Source organism: Talpa occidentalis, unplaced genomic scaffold (genome assembly GCF_014898055.3).
Source record: "Talpa occidentalis isolate TD23 unplaced genomic scaffold, MPIMG_talOcc4v2.1 talOcc4.15, whole genome shotgun sequence".
NCBI classification, from domain to species: Eukaryota; Metazoa; Chordata; class Mammalia; order Eulipotyphla; family Talpidae; genus Talpa; species Talpa occidentalis.
Genome location: NW_023601543.1, coordinates 69,227,140 through 69,240,719, shown reverse-complemented (window position 1 = coordinate 69,240,719; position 13,580 = coordinate 69,227,140). Strand labels below are relative to the sequence as shown.

Genomic DNA, 13,580 nt, shown 5'->3' with positions numbered 1-13,580 from the left:
CCTGTTCTGCTCCTACTCTGTCTCTGGTGAATCCTGTCACCCTCCTGCGACTGTGGCCTGTACCGCAGCTCTTGTATAAATAAAAATAAATATTTAAAAAAATAAAATTAAAAATTAAAAATTAAAAAATTGAAAAAACAAAAAAAATTAAAAAATTAAAAAAGAATAAAAAGAAAAATTTCTGAAGTTTAAGGAACTCTTTTTTAAAACATTTATTTATGCATAGAAGAAGTGGGGTGCAGGCCAGAGTTGCGGGGGGATGACAGGTTTCACCAGAGACAGAGCTGGGAACAGAACAGGCAGCCTGACTGAAATACACTGCTGAGGGGAGCAGCGGGCAAGACAGGAGAAGTCTGCTGCGCCATGTGGGTCAGATCCCTGATCTGCCAAGGATCAAACTCGTGCTGCAGAGGCTGTGGATAGCTTCATAATGCTGTGGTTAATTCCTTGTGCCACCAGGGAGGCCCATAAGGGACTTTTAAATGGAAGTTTTGGATTACATTAAGAAAAGTGGTAGGAGATACAGTTAGGAGGGGGCTTGGGATTAGTTTGTAAAAAGGTGTTGGCAGTTAAGGAATTGCAATTGAACCCAACAACATTGGAAACCATTAGTTAAATGGTTCTTCACCTTTTCAGGTTCACATATACCTTTCAGAATCCAATGAGGGCAATGAAACTTCTTTCCAGATAAATACCTGCTCATATCTTTAAATAGATTTAATTTGCATACAACTAGAGGACTATAGGGGGCTATTAGTGGAACCCTACTTAAGAACTTATGCCTTGCAGGGGACATAGTTACAAGGATGGGCTTAGTTGATATTTTCTAAAACCACAATTCAATATATACAACTTAATTTTTCCAACCCCAATTAATTCACCAGAATTTTGGGCACTTCTTAGGAAATATAATCTCCCTTGTATACACCAAGTTCCCCAAAATAGCTAACAATTTTTTTTATAACCTGAAATAGGTGTATATTGGGAGTTGCCTCTAGTAGTAGGAAGACTGCAAGAAATAAAATTAAATTCAATGTATTTGGGGAAGTTTTAAGTTTTAATTTCACCATGAAGGCTCTTTGTCAATTCCTATGCTCTATATTAAAGACATGCTTTTGTTCTACATAGCTGGCATTCAATTATTGAAATTAGGACCTTTGTGACAACCCTAAGTGTACCAATAAGGATCACCTCGGACCAGAAAGTTCAACCATTTTTTGGCTTTAGATAAACAATATGAACATCTGTCAAAGACAAAAAGAAGAGGGAGAGGATTCATGAAAGCATTATCAATTGTGAGGAACCTCTTGAAAAATATAAAAAGGTAGTTACTGATGATTCATTCAATGTGACAGGAGAGAATTTATGATGGTATTTTGAGAGAAAGTGGGTCAGGGACAGACGCTGCAGGGCAATCTGGATATGTTTGTTGTATAATTTACAAATATAGACAGAAATCATGAAATTGAATATTAACAAATGTAGTGTGTAAATATGCTTGCAGGATTCAAGTCTTCCACTTGAAAAGAAAACGCTAGAGAGCCAACAAGGTCCGCATAACCTGTTCTGCATTTCTGTTCATCTGCAAATGTGTACATGAACGGCAAGATCACTATGGTCAGGCCCTGGGAAGCGTGTGCAGCATGATGAGCACTGCCTTATAATGCAGAAGAAATGTCTCCATCCCTCCTCACCTGGCTGTTCTGAAGCTGTGAAATAGTTTGCATCGTGTCATACTTCTGAAAAACAGTGTTAACACTGCTTAACATGCCAAATGAGTGCGAGCCTGCCTCCTTTGGAAAATCAGGTTGCTGAGTCATTCACCTGGAAACTCAGTCTGGATGGGGTTAATTAAACCCAGCTGGAGCAAGACACCTGACAAAGATGCTTATTCAGAGCGCATTTGCTCTTGCATTAAGCCAGCAGAAAATGTATATTCTGGACTTTTCTGGAATCAAGATTGGTATAAGAGAATAGTAGCCTCCTCAAGAAAAGTAAGCTGAAAGTGAGAAAAGATAAGCTGCACTGAAAATGAGGGAAGATGCGGTCCAGTGGCATTTCCAGCACAGTTAATAAGGCAATGCATTTAACCCTGGGGATTGGGTTGGGTAAGAGAGATGGATAATAGGAAAACCTAAGCAGATATTCCTCAGAGTAAACATGTTAGACACATAGATAGTATACCTAGTGTATGTGTGCATTATATATACAAACTCACCATGTTTTGTTTTTCTTGAACTATTACTAATTCATTTAGTAAACCACTTTCCACAAGCAAAAGAATACCACCCATTCTGTCATCTTAGAAAACACAACAGTGTACTGTAATGCAACCATCCCATAACAGGTAGGTTTATCACCGGTTCAAGCAGCCCTATTGGTGTTTTCATGCTGCTCGCCTCTGCACTCCCCTGCAAGTGGCTGCACGCACCGTACTCGACCGCACTGCTCCGCACTCCACTCACACCATCCTCTGCCGCCCTGGCCTTATAAGCCCAGTCTCTTGGCCCGGGTGTATCCTATCTACCGATGCCCTCACCCTAGTCCAGGTGTCTGCCATCAGGCATGCATTCAGGATCGCGGGGATCCAACATCAATCGGGAGGGCAGAAAAGCCAGATACTTTTACTGACCCTACATATACAAAACTTGGTTCACTATCTCCCACTAAGTTCTTTTTTATGACATGTCACAGAAGAACGTGCTTCCCTGCATTATGCTAAATACTGTGCTTTTCCATGGCAAACTTTCTTTCAAAATTCTAAGCCCTCAGTCATAGACTTACTTGTGGCCTGCTCTTTGCCTTGATTGCTAAGACACTCAGAGCTTTAACCCTGAAATATAAAATATATACAGGGCCTTACAGCATTCGCTATTTAAGGGTGTACCTGCCAACAGAAATTACTTCTTTTTCACATATTAATCTGATGGTAATTATTTTGTGTACATTACTCACAGATTTGGAACCATCCTTAAGCTCTATAGTTCAGACTCTCAGTGACATATTTGTACTGTAAGACTGGTGCCAGCAGGCACGGGGCAGGTTCGCAGTCAATTGGGCAGATGGGTAAAGGAGTGTTGGAGCCCTCAGTGGCTTTTTCAGGCTTTTACTGTTTCCACACCATTTCTAGTGGGGCAATGTAGGGTAAGGTAAAAAGTATCAGGCTTTTCTGCCCTCCCACCACTAGGATTGCATACCTGATGGTGGGCACCTGGAGTAGGGTGTGGGCATATGCAGATGCCATTCACCTGGGCTAAGACTGGGCTTTTATGGGCATCATCACGGGGAAGCCAGAGAGAAGCAGAAGCAGAACCATGAGAGAGCAGAGCAGCAGAGACCACCAGAGAATGCCAGAAAGCCCAGACAGAGTGTAGACTTGCTGGGGGCTGGGAGGCCTGCTAGCCTCCCGGCCCCCCAGCACCCCTTGCAGCCGTGCATCCAGTAAAATCCCAATAAAAGACTGCAAGAGCCACCGAGGGCTTCAGGACTCCTCCTTTACCCTGTCTGCATAGAATCATCGAACACCTGCTCTGTGGCCTCCTGCCCTTACACACAACCAGGCACAGGGCAGGCAGGAGGACTGGGTAACCAGGAGGCTGGCAGGCCTCCCAGTGCCTGGTGAACCTTTACTCTCTGGGCTGTCTCTGGACTTGTCTCATGGCTTACTTCCTCCCACAGTCATTGCTCCAATGCTGTCCACCACACACTCTGAGTGACACCACCCTTATAGCCCTGCCTTCCTAGGCACAGGTGTGCCCACTTAACACATGCATTATCATACGCCAGGTGCCCATCATCAGGTATGCACACCCTGAACCCAGCGCCCAAGCACCTTCTGCATTCAAGGTCGCGGGTGACAGCCACACAGGTCAAAGGCACAACAGCCTGACCAATCTTTATTTACCCTACAAAGACCAACTTCACTTTTAGCCAAGTTAGAATTTAACCTTGATTTTCTGGCAGAGCCCCAATTTCAAATATGTTGAGCCCATCCTCCTGACCACAATCTCATTCATTAATTAAATATTTAAATTCACAATCTCATTCAGTAATTAAATATTTAAACAACTAAGTGATATATAACCTTAAAATGGATAAATGTTATTTGGGCACTCCAGTGAATGATTAGATCGATATAGTCAGCATCCATAACATGTTGAGGAGATGGAAATGATCTGGAACCACGGGGAAGGAAATTATCCATCTCCAAATCGATGGTTATAAATGTATTCCGTCTCAGTCATCTCCTTACCTATGACTGTGGATGAGCGCATTCAAAGCCAGGCCATCAGACCAGCTGGTGGTGAAGTTTATGACATTAACCTGTGGATAATTACGAGTTGACTGTCGGACCCAGCTCAGGAGAATCTTTTCACTGTTGGTTTGTTGCAATCCAGCCATGATATTTTTCATTACATTTTTGACCTAGATGTGGAAAACACATTTCATAAGAAAACGTAGTCCCTGGACGAAAACCACACAAACAGAAATGTGAATGTCCTAATCTTCAATAATAAATAATGAGAACTTCAGGGTGAATTAGCAAGGAGAGAGAATGGATTCCATCCAGACAGAGTTCATTTGAACTGGTTAGGAGTTTATTTTGATTGGTTGGTGCCTGGGATACCATGTGGTAGGCTGAACATCGCTCCAGGGTTCTGGGGTATCAAGCTATTTATTTAGCGTTTTAAAAATCGTCCCTCTTGAAATTAAAAAAAAAAAATTCGTCTTCTAACTTGCAATGCAACTGCTATAGTAAAGAGTGCACAAAAACATTAGACTTCTGGGCTTCCCTGGTGGTGCAGCAGGTTGAGCACAACACTGTGAAGCTGTCCGCAGCCTCTGCAGTGAGGGTTCGATTCCCAGCCGGCCAGGGAGCACCCCACATGGCGCAGCAGACCTCTCCTGACTCGCCCGCTGCTCCCCTCAGCAGTGTATTTCAGTCAGTCTGTCTGTTCTGTTCCCCGCTCTGTCTCTAGTGATTCCTCTAAACCCCCACCACCACCTCTGGCCTGTACCCCAGTGCTTATATAAATAAACAAATCTTTAAAAAAAATTAGACTTGTTAACCAAGAATTTAAGATACAGTGAAGGTTTCAGAATAGAGGAATGGCACCATTACTGAGAGAATGGACTTGATTTTCCATAAAAGCCTCCGTTCAAATTTTGCTTCTGCTATGAAGGAATTGTTTTCATTAAACAACATATCATTTTGAGGCCTCTGTTTCCTTAACTATACATACAAGGCTGTAAGAACTTTCATTCTCCTAACTAATCTGACACAGAAAAAAAGTTCTAAACACTTTTCCTAGGTTTCAAGAATGGAGGCGGTGCAGGGAGTCCGGAGATCCACCAGATCCGTCTTTTGAGTCAACTGTGCTTGGACCAAACAGACCCGGAAAACTCCCTTCTTCCCAGCCCCCACCCGGCCTCCCCCCTTTATTCCAGGTGGACCCTGCAAAACCAACTTCTCAGCCATCCGCTGCCTCCGGGAACAGCCAACACTGTTTCGGTTGGGTCTGGCTTGGTTTTGAGCTTACCTCCTCCTCAACCATGAACGCCCAGATTCATCAAAATTAGTCCACCGAGGTGCTGTCCTCTGTCAACCGCCTGTTTAACCTGCAGCTGCAGGTTTCCTACACTGACCTCTCTGCTCATTTCTAACTCGACGAAGCGGACCTAGAGGGTGAACTTGCTTTCGCATCCACACCCGGAGGTGGGGGAGCACGAGAACGCACAGGCTATTAAATACGCAAATCCAGCCCTACAGCGCCTCCTTCCAGCCGCGTGTGGAAGCCTCCCAAAGAGGAAGGAGGTGAAACTCCGGACAACAAGCCTCCTAGTGCAGTGGCCTTGGAGGGGCCCCTCTGCAAACCCCTTGGTATATAGGAAGCTGCCCCAACCCATCCCTCCAGCAGCAAGGCAGCTTTTAACCACCCTAAAACCCCCTCCCGAGCTATGGACAGAGCAGAACCTTCAAAGTTTTTAGCAAGGGAAAAAAAAAAGAGAAAAGAACTAATGTCTCTTTAACAGAATAAAGTGTTTACATATATTGTATTAAAGGAATAATTAAAGACATTGAAACAACTTCTTTAAAATAACACAGAACCTTGTCATATACTTGAAAAAAGTATGTATATAAAATCTGATTAGTTTTTACCACCAAGGTCTTTCCCTTTTGGGAAATTTAAGGTCCAGATATGACCAACATTTGATCAAATGATGAATATTCATTGTGTATTCTAAACATGACATTTTACTTTGCTTCTTCATCCATGTAGAACTTAACAAATGCCTTTGGGGAAAATACATATTTTAACATCTCCAATGTTAGTTATTTTTGTGTGAAAGAGTCAATGCAAATTTTAGGATAGACTAGTAAATTTAACCTTAAAATACTTGAAAAGGATTTGAGATGATGTTTTGTAAATGTGGCAACGATTCAGAGATGTGAAATCTTTGTATGTATTTGTGATCATCCCTTAATAACTAAATCTACTATTTAGGGGTGAGTGATCCAGCTTTCTTAATACCTTCCTGACCTTCTTATTTAGTCAGTTACTCAGTGCATAAATAGGTCAAATAGTTATGTAAGATACATAACTTTCTCATATTCCAAAGTTATAAAATACACAATCTTCAGGAACAGCGAAACTGCAGCATGTGTGCTTTGTTCTGTGCTGATCCAGGGTTAGAATCACTGGATGCCCACTCCGTGGTTGTGATAGATTTGCACTGATCAGATAACCCTCCGGTGATGAATGGGATTCATTTGTGAACTGCTTGGCCAGACTGCCCTCTATGCACATAATGTTAAAGGACAACACAGTATTCAATCCAAAAGCCCTTTAGCATCATTATGTGATTAATTCAGCTTATCAGCCTCATTGGTATTGCTTCTATGTGGCACAAATGTTGCTGAGGAAAAAAAATAAATTAAATAAAGGGCAATTTAAGATAATCCGTTCTTCTTTTCCTACATAAAAGACAGTTACCAGAAATCTTTATTAGGGATCAACCTTCAATGCCACCAAGCTGCTCCTAAGTTAAGTCTGTACAATTCCTACCCTCAGGGCTTCCTGTCCCTACAATACAAAGAATCAATTTAAACAAATTGTGTGTGTATGTATGTGTGTACAGCTAGATATCTGCTTTTAAAAGGAAAATATTGAAATGTTTTTGAGCAGTGCTCTCCAAAAATGATGCGGAGTTAACTTGGCAAAGATATGATGGTCTTGGAGATGCACCAGCAAGAGTATCTTTAAAAGAAGTGTAATAGTGTAATCTCCATAAAAGGGGGAGGATCCAGGTTTCCTGCCCCATCTAATGAAGGGTGGAGCTGAGCTACAAGGAGAAGCTGAAGGGGATTTGGGAGAAGATTTGGATGAGACTTGATGGAGGCACAGGGAACAGAGGGATGTGAAAAAGAAGAAAGCCCACTTGCTTCTTGACTTTGGGCTTGCACCAGGGATTTGGGGGACAAATCCCAACCTTCCCCAACAGAAGGTGCCTTAGACTTGGGGCAAGTTTTCTGGCCTCTGCAGCCCCACTTTGGACCAACCTTCTTTGGCTGGATATTTATCCACATCCACGAGGGGATGGGTGACTTGGGGTGTTTTATTGGGAAAGTATTACCCTTTCTTCTCTTACTCTACGCACACTATGCTATTAAAGTTCTTTCACAGTAATAGTATGTGTTGTCTCTGTGTGGCAGATATCAGGACCCATTTAGAGTATGCAGGTGTTGGGGTTCTGGGTACCCTCCAGTTTGCACTTTAAAAAAAGATCTGGTGGTCCCAGATGTCACCAAGCAACCTTCAGCTGTTAGTCCTCTCAGGAGCCCTGAGTTGCAGAGTGACATCACTTAAGAACATACCCTTCTTCGGGGCAACCCATATCTGTGACTAATGACCAGCAAAAGTATAAAGACTCAGCCATTCCAACCCCACACAGGACAACCCTGGAGAGCCATCACTCTAGCTCCACATGCCCTTGGGGTCAATACGGCTGTTGCTGAGTGCTCCTCCAGTCCAGTTCTCCCGCCAGCAACCCTCACCCTTCCACAGGCATTGGACTCCCAGAGGCATGACTTAACATCCTGCCTGCTAAACTGTATTTCCTGGGGCCTCCTTGGTGGTGCAGGGGTTAAAGACAGTGCTATCAAGCTATTGGCAGCCACTGCAGCAAGAGTTCCATCCCCGGCACTGCCTGGGAGCAACCCACATGGTGCAGCAGACCTCTCCTGATTCTCCCACTGCTCCCCTCAGCAGTGTGTTTCAGTGGATCTGCCTGTTCTGCTCCCCATGCTCTCTGGTGAATCCTTTCACACACACACACCCCATACACACGCCTGGCCTGTACCCCAGTTCTTGTATGCATAAATAAATAAATCTTTAAAAAAAACCCTGCATTTTCTAAAATCCAACCTGTGACTAAAAGGAATTGCAACAAAGGGCAGGAGTGAAGAGAGGTAGACACAATCTTTTATGAGGAAAGGAATTTAAGGTATGAAAAGCCTGTTGAAGACCAGAGGAAGAACTGGCTTGCAAAGGCACTGGTTAGGAAGGATTTGACAGTAAGGGCTCTCGGCAGAAAAAAACCACGTTTCTCTAGTATGTTCTACAAATCCATAAATAATATAAGCATTCCATTGTGAGATAGTCCTGGAATTGAGTATTTCCTTTGAGTTTGCCAGCAAAGCTAGGGACCTGACCTCTAACAGCAGACCACTGTTAGCAGGGTACGTTTTGATCTCCAGTTGGTAACCAGAACTGAGTTAACTGCCCTAAAAAAGATGGTTGGCTCTTTAAAAAAGAAGGAAGCAGGGCCTCCCCTGGTGGTGCAGTGGTTGAGCGCTGGGTTGCAGCCTCTGCAGCACCAGTTCGATCCCTGGCCACCAGCGAGGGTCCCACAAAAAAAAAAAAAAAAAGAAGAAGGAAGCATCAACACCAAACACACGTTGTCTGTTTCACGATTTTGTTCAAAGCTGCCTACTTTTTAATAGTGGCCTTAATTTTCAAGCTAACAATTTTATAAAAGTGGAAACTGGAAAAACAGTGATAGGGAAAACAGAATTAGCATTCCTGACCTTTTGTGAGTTCAAAAAGAAATTTTCTGTAGCACTATTAATAACACATTAGGTGCCATTGGAACAAAAGGTCCCATTTTCCCATTCCTTCGTGCCATTCTTTTTTTTTTTTAAGATTTATTTATTTATTTATTTATTTATTTATTTATTTATTTATTTATTTATTTATACAAGCACTGGGTACAGTCAGAAGCGTGGGAGGGTGAGAGAATTCACCAGAGCCAGAGAGGGAACATAACAGGCAGAGACAAAATACACTGCTGAGGGGAGCAGCGGGTGGCAGGGGAGGTCTGTCGCACCATGTGGGACCCTCGCCAGTGGCCAGGGATCGAACTGGCGCAGCAGAGGCTGCGGGCAGCTTCGCTCAACCGCTGCACCACTGGGGGAGGCCCCCTTCATGCCATTTTTAAACTGATAGTTCTGAAAAATATATTAGGTGGCCCACAGTGTCCTTTAATCTTTGCTGAAATTCAAAGGCTCCTTTGACTATTTAATAGGAAGGCAAATATGTACTCTTGGTGAAAATATTTTTTGGGACTCATTGGGTGATGTTGAGGAGAATTCAGCCAGAGGAATTTTTTTTAAGTGTGTTTAGTAGTTTTAGGAGAACAGGACAGTACACAGTACGATAGGAGAGATAAGTTAAGGAGGAAGAGCTGGGAAGATGAATCCTAGGGCAAGTTAGGGATAACTAGGCAGCCTAAAGGACAGTGCAGGGACTTCAGGAGTGTTAAGGAAGGCTCCAGAGATAAGGGCCACAAATTCCAAAGGGGACTAATCAAACACCCCAGCCTGGGATCCATTCCTGGCTGGGAGACTGGGCCTGAAAACCTACAATTCCAGTATCAAAGTGATTGAAGAATGCAGCAGGAACATAACAGACTGTAAGAGAGGTTTCAAACAAGGGCAGGCTGCAAAAGTATCCCTTCTTGTATTCCTGGCTACGAAAGCCACTTCACATGCTAATAATAAAATATGAGCAAGCTCACAAGCAAACGAAATTTTCAGACAGGATAGTTTTGAAACTATTCCTGTGGTGAGTTCGGATGACACTGAAAAGGGTTTTGAGAAGATAAGAAGCGTGAAATCATGTAAGAGACGTTTTGGATAACAAATACAATTAAAAAGCCTAAGTTCTCTGCTGAATTTGTCACAACCAACATCTGCACAACTCAAATTGTTTTCTGAAAGTTGGGGAACCCCCCTGAGCCATTTGTTCCCGGGGCATAAAGTTAACATAGCAATTGACAGTTTCTTAGAAACTACTGTAGCAGTTTTAACAAAGTCTTATGAATGGATTTAATGATTAAAAAGACAATTGGGTTTTGAATGTCTTTTTATTTCATTTTTGTAAGTTTTCAGCTTTAATATAATTTATATATTATAGAAAAAGGTTGGATGTAATTTAAATATAATAGAAGCTGTTCTTTCCTCGAGATAACTTGAGAAGTACTGAGCATTGGAATCAAACCAGTTTGGTTGAGGGCCCTCTGTTACCTGGCAAGTTCCATTTAACACCATCTCTACATGAAAAGGCCCAGAATTGGGAATCATGGGCTCATTTGATGCTCTTTTGAGCTATTCTCTGTTGTCAGCAGCTGTAGTTCTCCCTCTTTCCATATAGCTGTAAATTAGGATTGAGTATCTCAAAGGATCGGGGAGTCAATTGGGAGAGCAATATGACTGCTGAGCCCTGGTCTACATGCTGTCTGACCTTGATCAGAACCAATCTACAATGCAAGTTAAAAGTCAACACTATGAAATGAAGTAGTAATACCTGCTACAATAGGGATGAACCTCAAAGATTATGCTCAGTGAAAGAAGCCAGATACAAAAGAAGACATTCCATGATTCCATTGATGTAAAAAATGTCCATAAAGGCAGACATACAGAGCCAGAAAATAGATTAATGTTTGCCTTGGTTTGGGGGTGGGAATAGGAAGTGACTGTAAATGGACATGAGGTTTATTGTTAAAAAGATGGAAATGTGCTAAAATTATATTGTTGCAATGGTTGTATAACTGTGAATATCATAAAATCTTTGACAGATTAGGGGGAAAACTCTTCCTTCCTCAAAATAGTTTGAGAAGCAGTGGGCAACAAAATTTGATCAGTTTAGTATACTTTAAATTTTGCATTTAGGACTAGTAAATTTATGCTGGATAAATTACATCTCAAAAAAGCCATTGTACGTAAAATTAATTTCTGCTAGTAAAAAAAGCAGACATCTCAATTATTCTCAGAATTCTAAAAATATGACTGGAAAACTCTAAGCAATGTTATTTGTATAATACACCACTAATGAAAATGGTATACTATACTGAGTGCTTCATAGATATTCTGTCATTTAATCCTGACAAGAAATGTGAATGCTAATTATTATTTGTCCTGCTTTGACAGTTAAGGGATTTATAGTCCAGAAAGGGATGACATTATACCCAATGTCACTAAACTGGTAAATGGGGAAGTTGAAATTTAAGCTCATATGGGTCTCACTGAAAAATAAAAGGATACTCTTCACCAAAGCAAATGACGTTTGAACTTTTTTTGCAAAGATTCAATAGATATAGGCTTCAAAGATCCTATACTTAGCTGGTTCAGAAAAAGATGCAATTTCAAATGAGATTTTTGACAAGCTTGTGTGTATAACACTTATATATATATATATATATATATATATATATATCTACCCCATAAATACGTTGATACTTGTTTATACTGAAAATATGCAAAAGTCACAAGGTGGGCCTCCCTGGTGGCGCAGAGCGGTTGAGCACCATGAGCACCATACTGGGAAGTTGTCCATAGCCTCTGCAGCACCGGTTTGATCCTAGCCAGACAGTGAGAATCCCACATGATGAGGCAGACCTCTCCTGTCTCACCCGCTGCTCCCCTCAGCAGTGTATTTCGTCAGTCTGCCTGTTCTGTTCCCCACTTTGTCTCTGGTGAATCCTCTCACCCTCCCGCACATCTGGCCAGTACCCTGGTTCTTGCATAAAAATGAATAAATCTTTCTAAAAAAAGTCACAAGGTCACATTCATTTCATAATAATTAACAGGAAAAATACCTTTGCTAATAGGTGATTTATAAAGGACACAGCTTTGTGAAAAACATTTTTATTAACTTACTGAAGAAACTTGTCTTTTTTACTTCATCTGTATGCGGTGAAATAAAACTCAGAAAAAAATTACTGCAAACGTACTAAAGCCTATTTTATAATCTGTCGGTCACTCACATCAGGGGATGACATTAGTTGTTCCAGTGTGAAAGACAGCACGATAAAATGTGTTGTGTATTGTTAGAGGTACACGTTAGCTGTTCAGGTCAAGGGTAAAATTGAAAGGAAAGATCAGCAACATATTACCCAACAAGAAAACACTCATCAGGAGCTTACCTGCCAGTGGAGGATTATATTCCAAATCAAACCAAGAGTCAGTTTATGATTTCCATCTACTATGTCACTGCTTCCAATATTCACTAAATCAACCTGTTAAAGATAAAGGGAAAACATTTGAAGGAAGGAGACAAAATGTCTATTTGGAAAGAAAACCAAATATGAAGGTAATTACATTTAGCTATTTTCAGTGTGTAAGCAGCATTATAACTTTAAAAAATAATCTAAAAATGAAAAAAAATGTACATGTAAATGCACTTTCTGTAACAAACAAGTGTCCCCAAATACCTTTACAAAGAGATAGGAAATGAATGTACTTTTAGTATATAAATATATTACTGGAGAGTAAAGAGGCCAATCAGTTATCTCCAAATGAAATATATAACAATGATAACTCATAAGGGATGCCTAAAATTAAGACCTGCTTCCTAATACATAATTGAAACTCAAAAAAAATAAAAAAAAAGGCATCAGTCCTTTTATCTAGCTCAGAAGAGTGCTTTTATAATTAGGGGTGACTGTAATTGTCTAAAATGCCCTTGCTTTAGAAACACAAATCTGAAACAAACAATGGAGCTTTTCTTTATTCAAGACTGGATCAAAATCTGCAGGATTTCATTTTCAAGGCAAATCGTGTCTCAAGTCCTTCATGCTCCTAACATTTTTAGGTGGAATCAAGTTAAATATAAGCATCAAGCAAATAAGTACATGAAAAGAGTTCGACATTATTAGCCATTAGGGAAATGCAAATTACAACCACAATGAGCGAGCACTATGTACTTATTATAGGCTAAAATTTAAAGATAGTAACAATGTCAGATGCTGATGAGGATATGTAGAAACTGGATCATGGTGCATTACTGGTAGAAATGTAATAGTACAGCCACCGTGAAAACAGTTGACCATTTCCTATAAAACTGAACATGTATGCTCCCTGCAATCTAGCAATTGGGTTCTTCTCATTTATCCCAAAGAATTGAAAACTTGTGTTTATATAAAATCCTACACATAAGTTTTCATACCAGCTTTATCTGTAGTGGCCCAAATCTGGGAACAACTCAGATGCCCTTCAAGGGCAAATGGTTAAAAAAAAAAAA

At 41.1% G+C, this 13,580-nt stretch overlaps 1 protein-coding gene across 1 annotated transcript in view; it reads right to left on the bottom strand.

Moving 5' to 3' along the window:
- Window positions 1-13,580, bottom strand: part of DMD (dystrophin) — a 1,988,221-nt gene that overhangs the window by 1,550,945 nt on the left and 423,696 nt on the right. Inside the window, 2 exon segments of the mRNA XM_054695791.1 lie at window positions 4,253-4,425; window positions 12,484-12,576. Of these exon segments, the coding sequence (XP_054551766.1) occupies window positions 4,253-4,425; window positions 12,484-12,576 (266 nt within the window).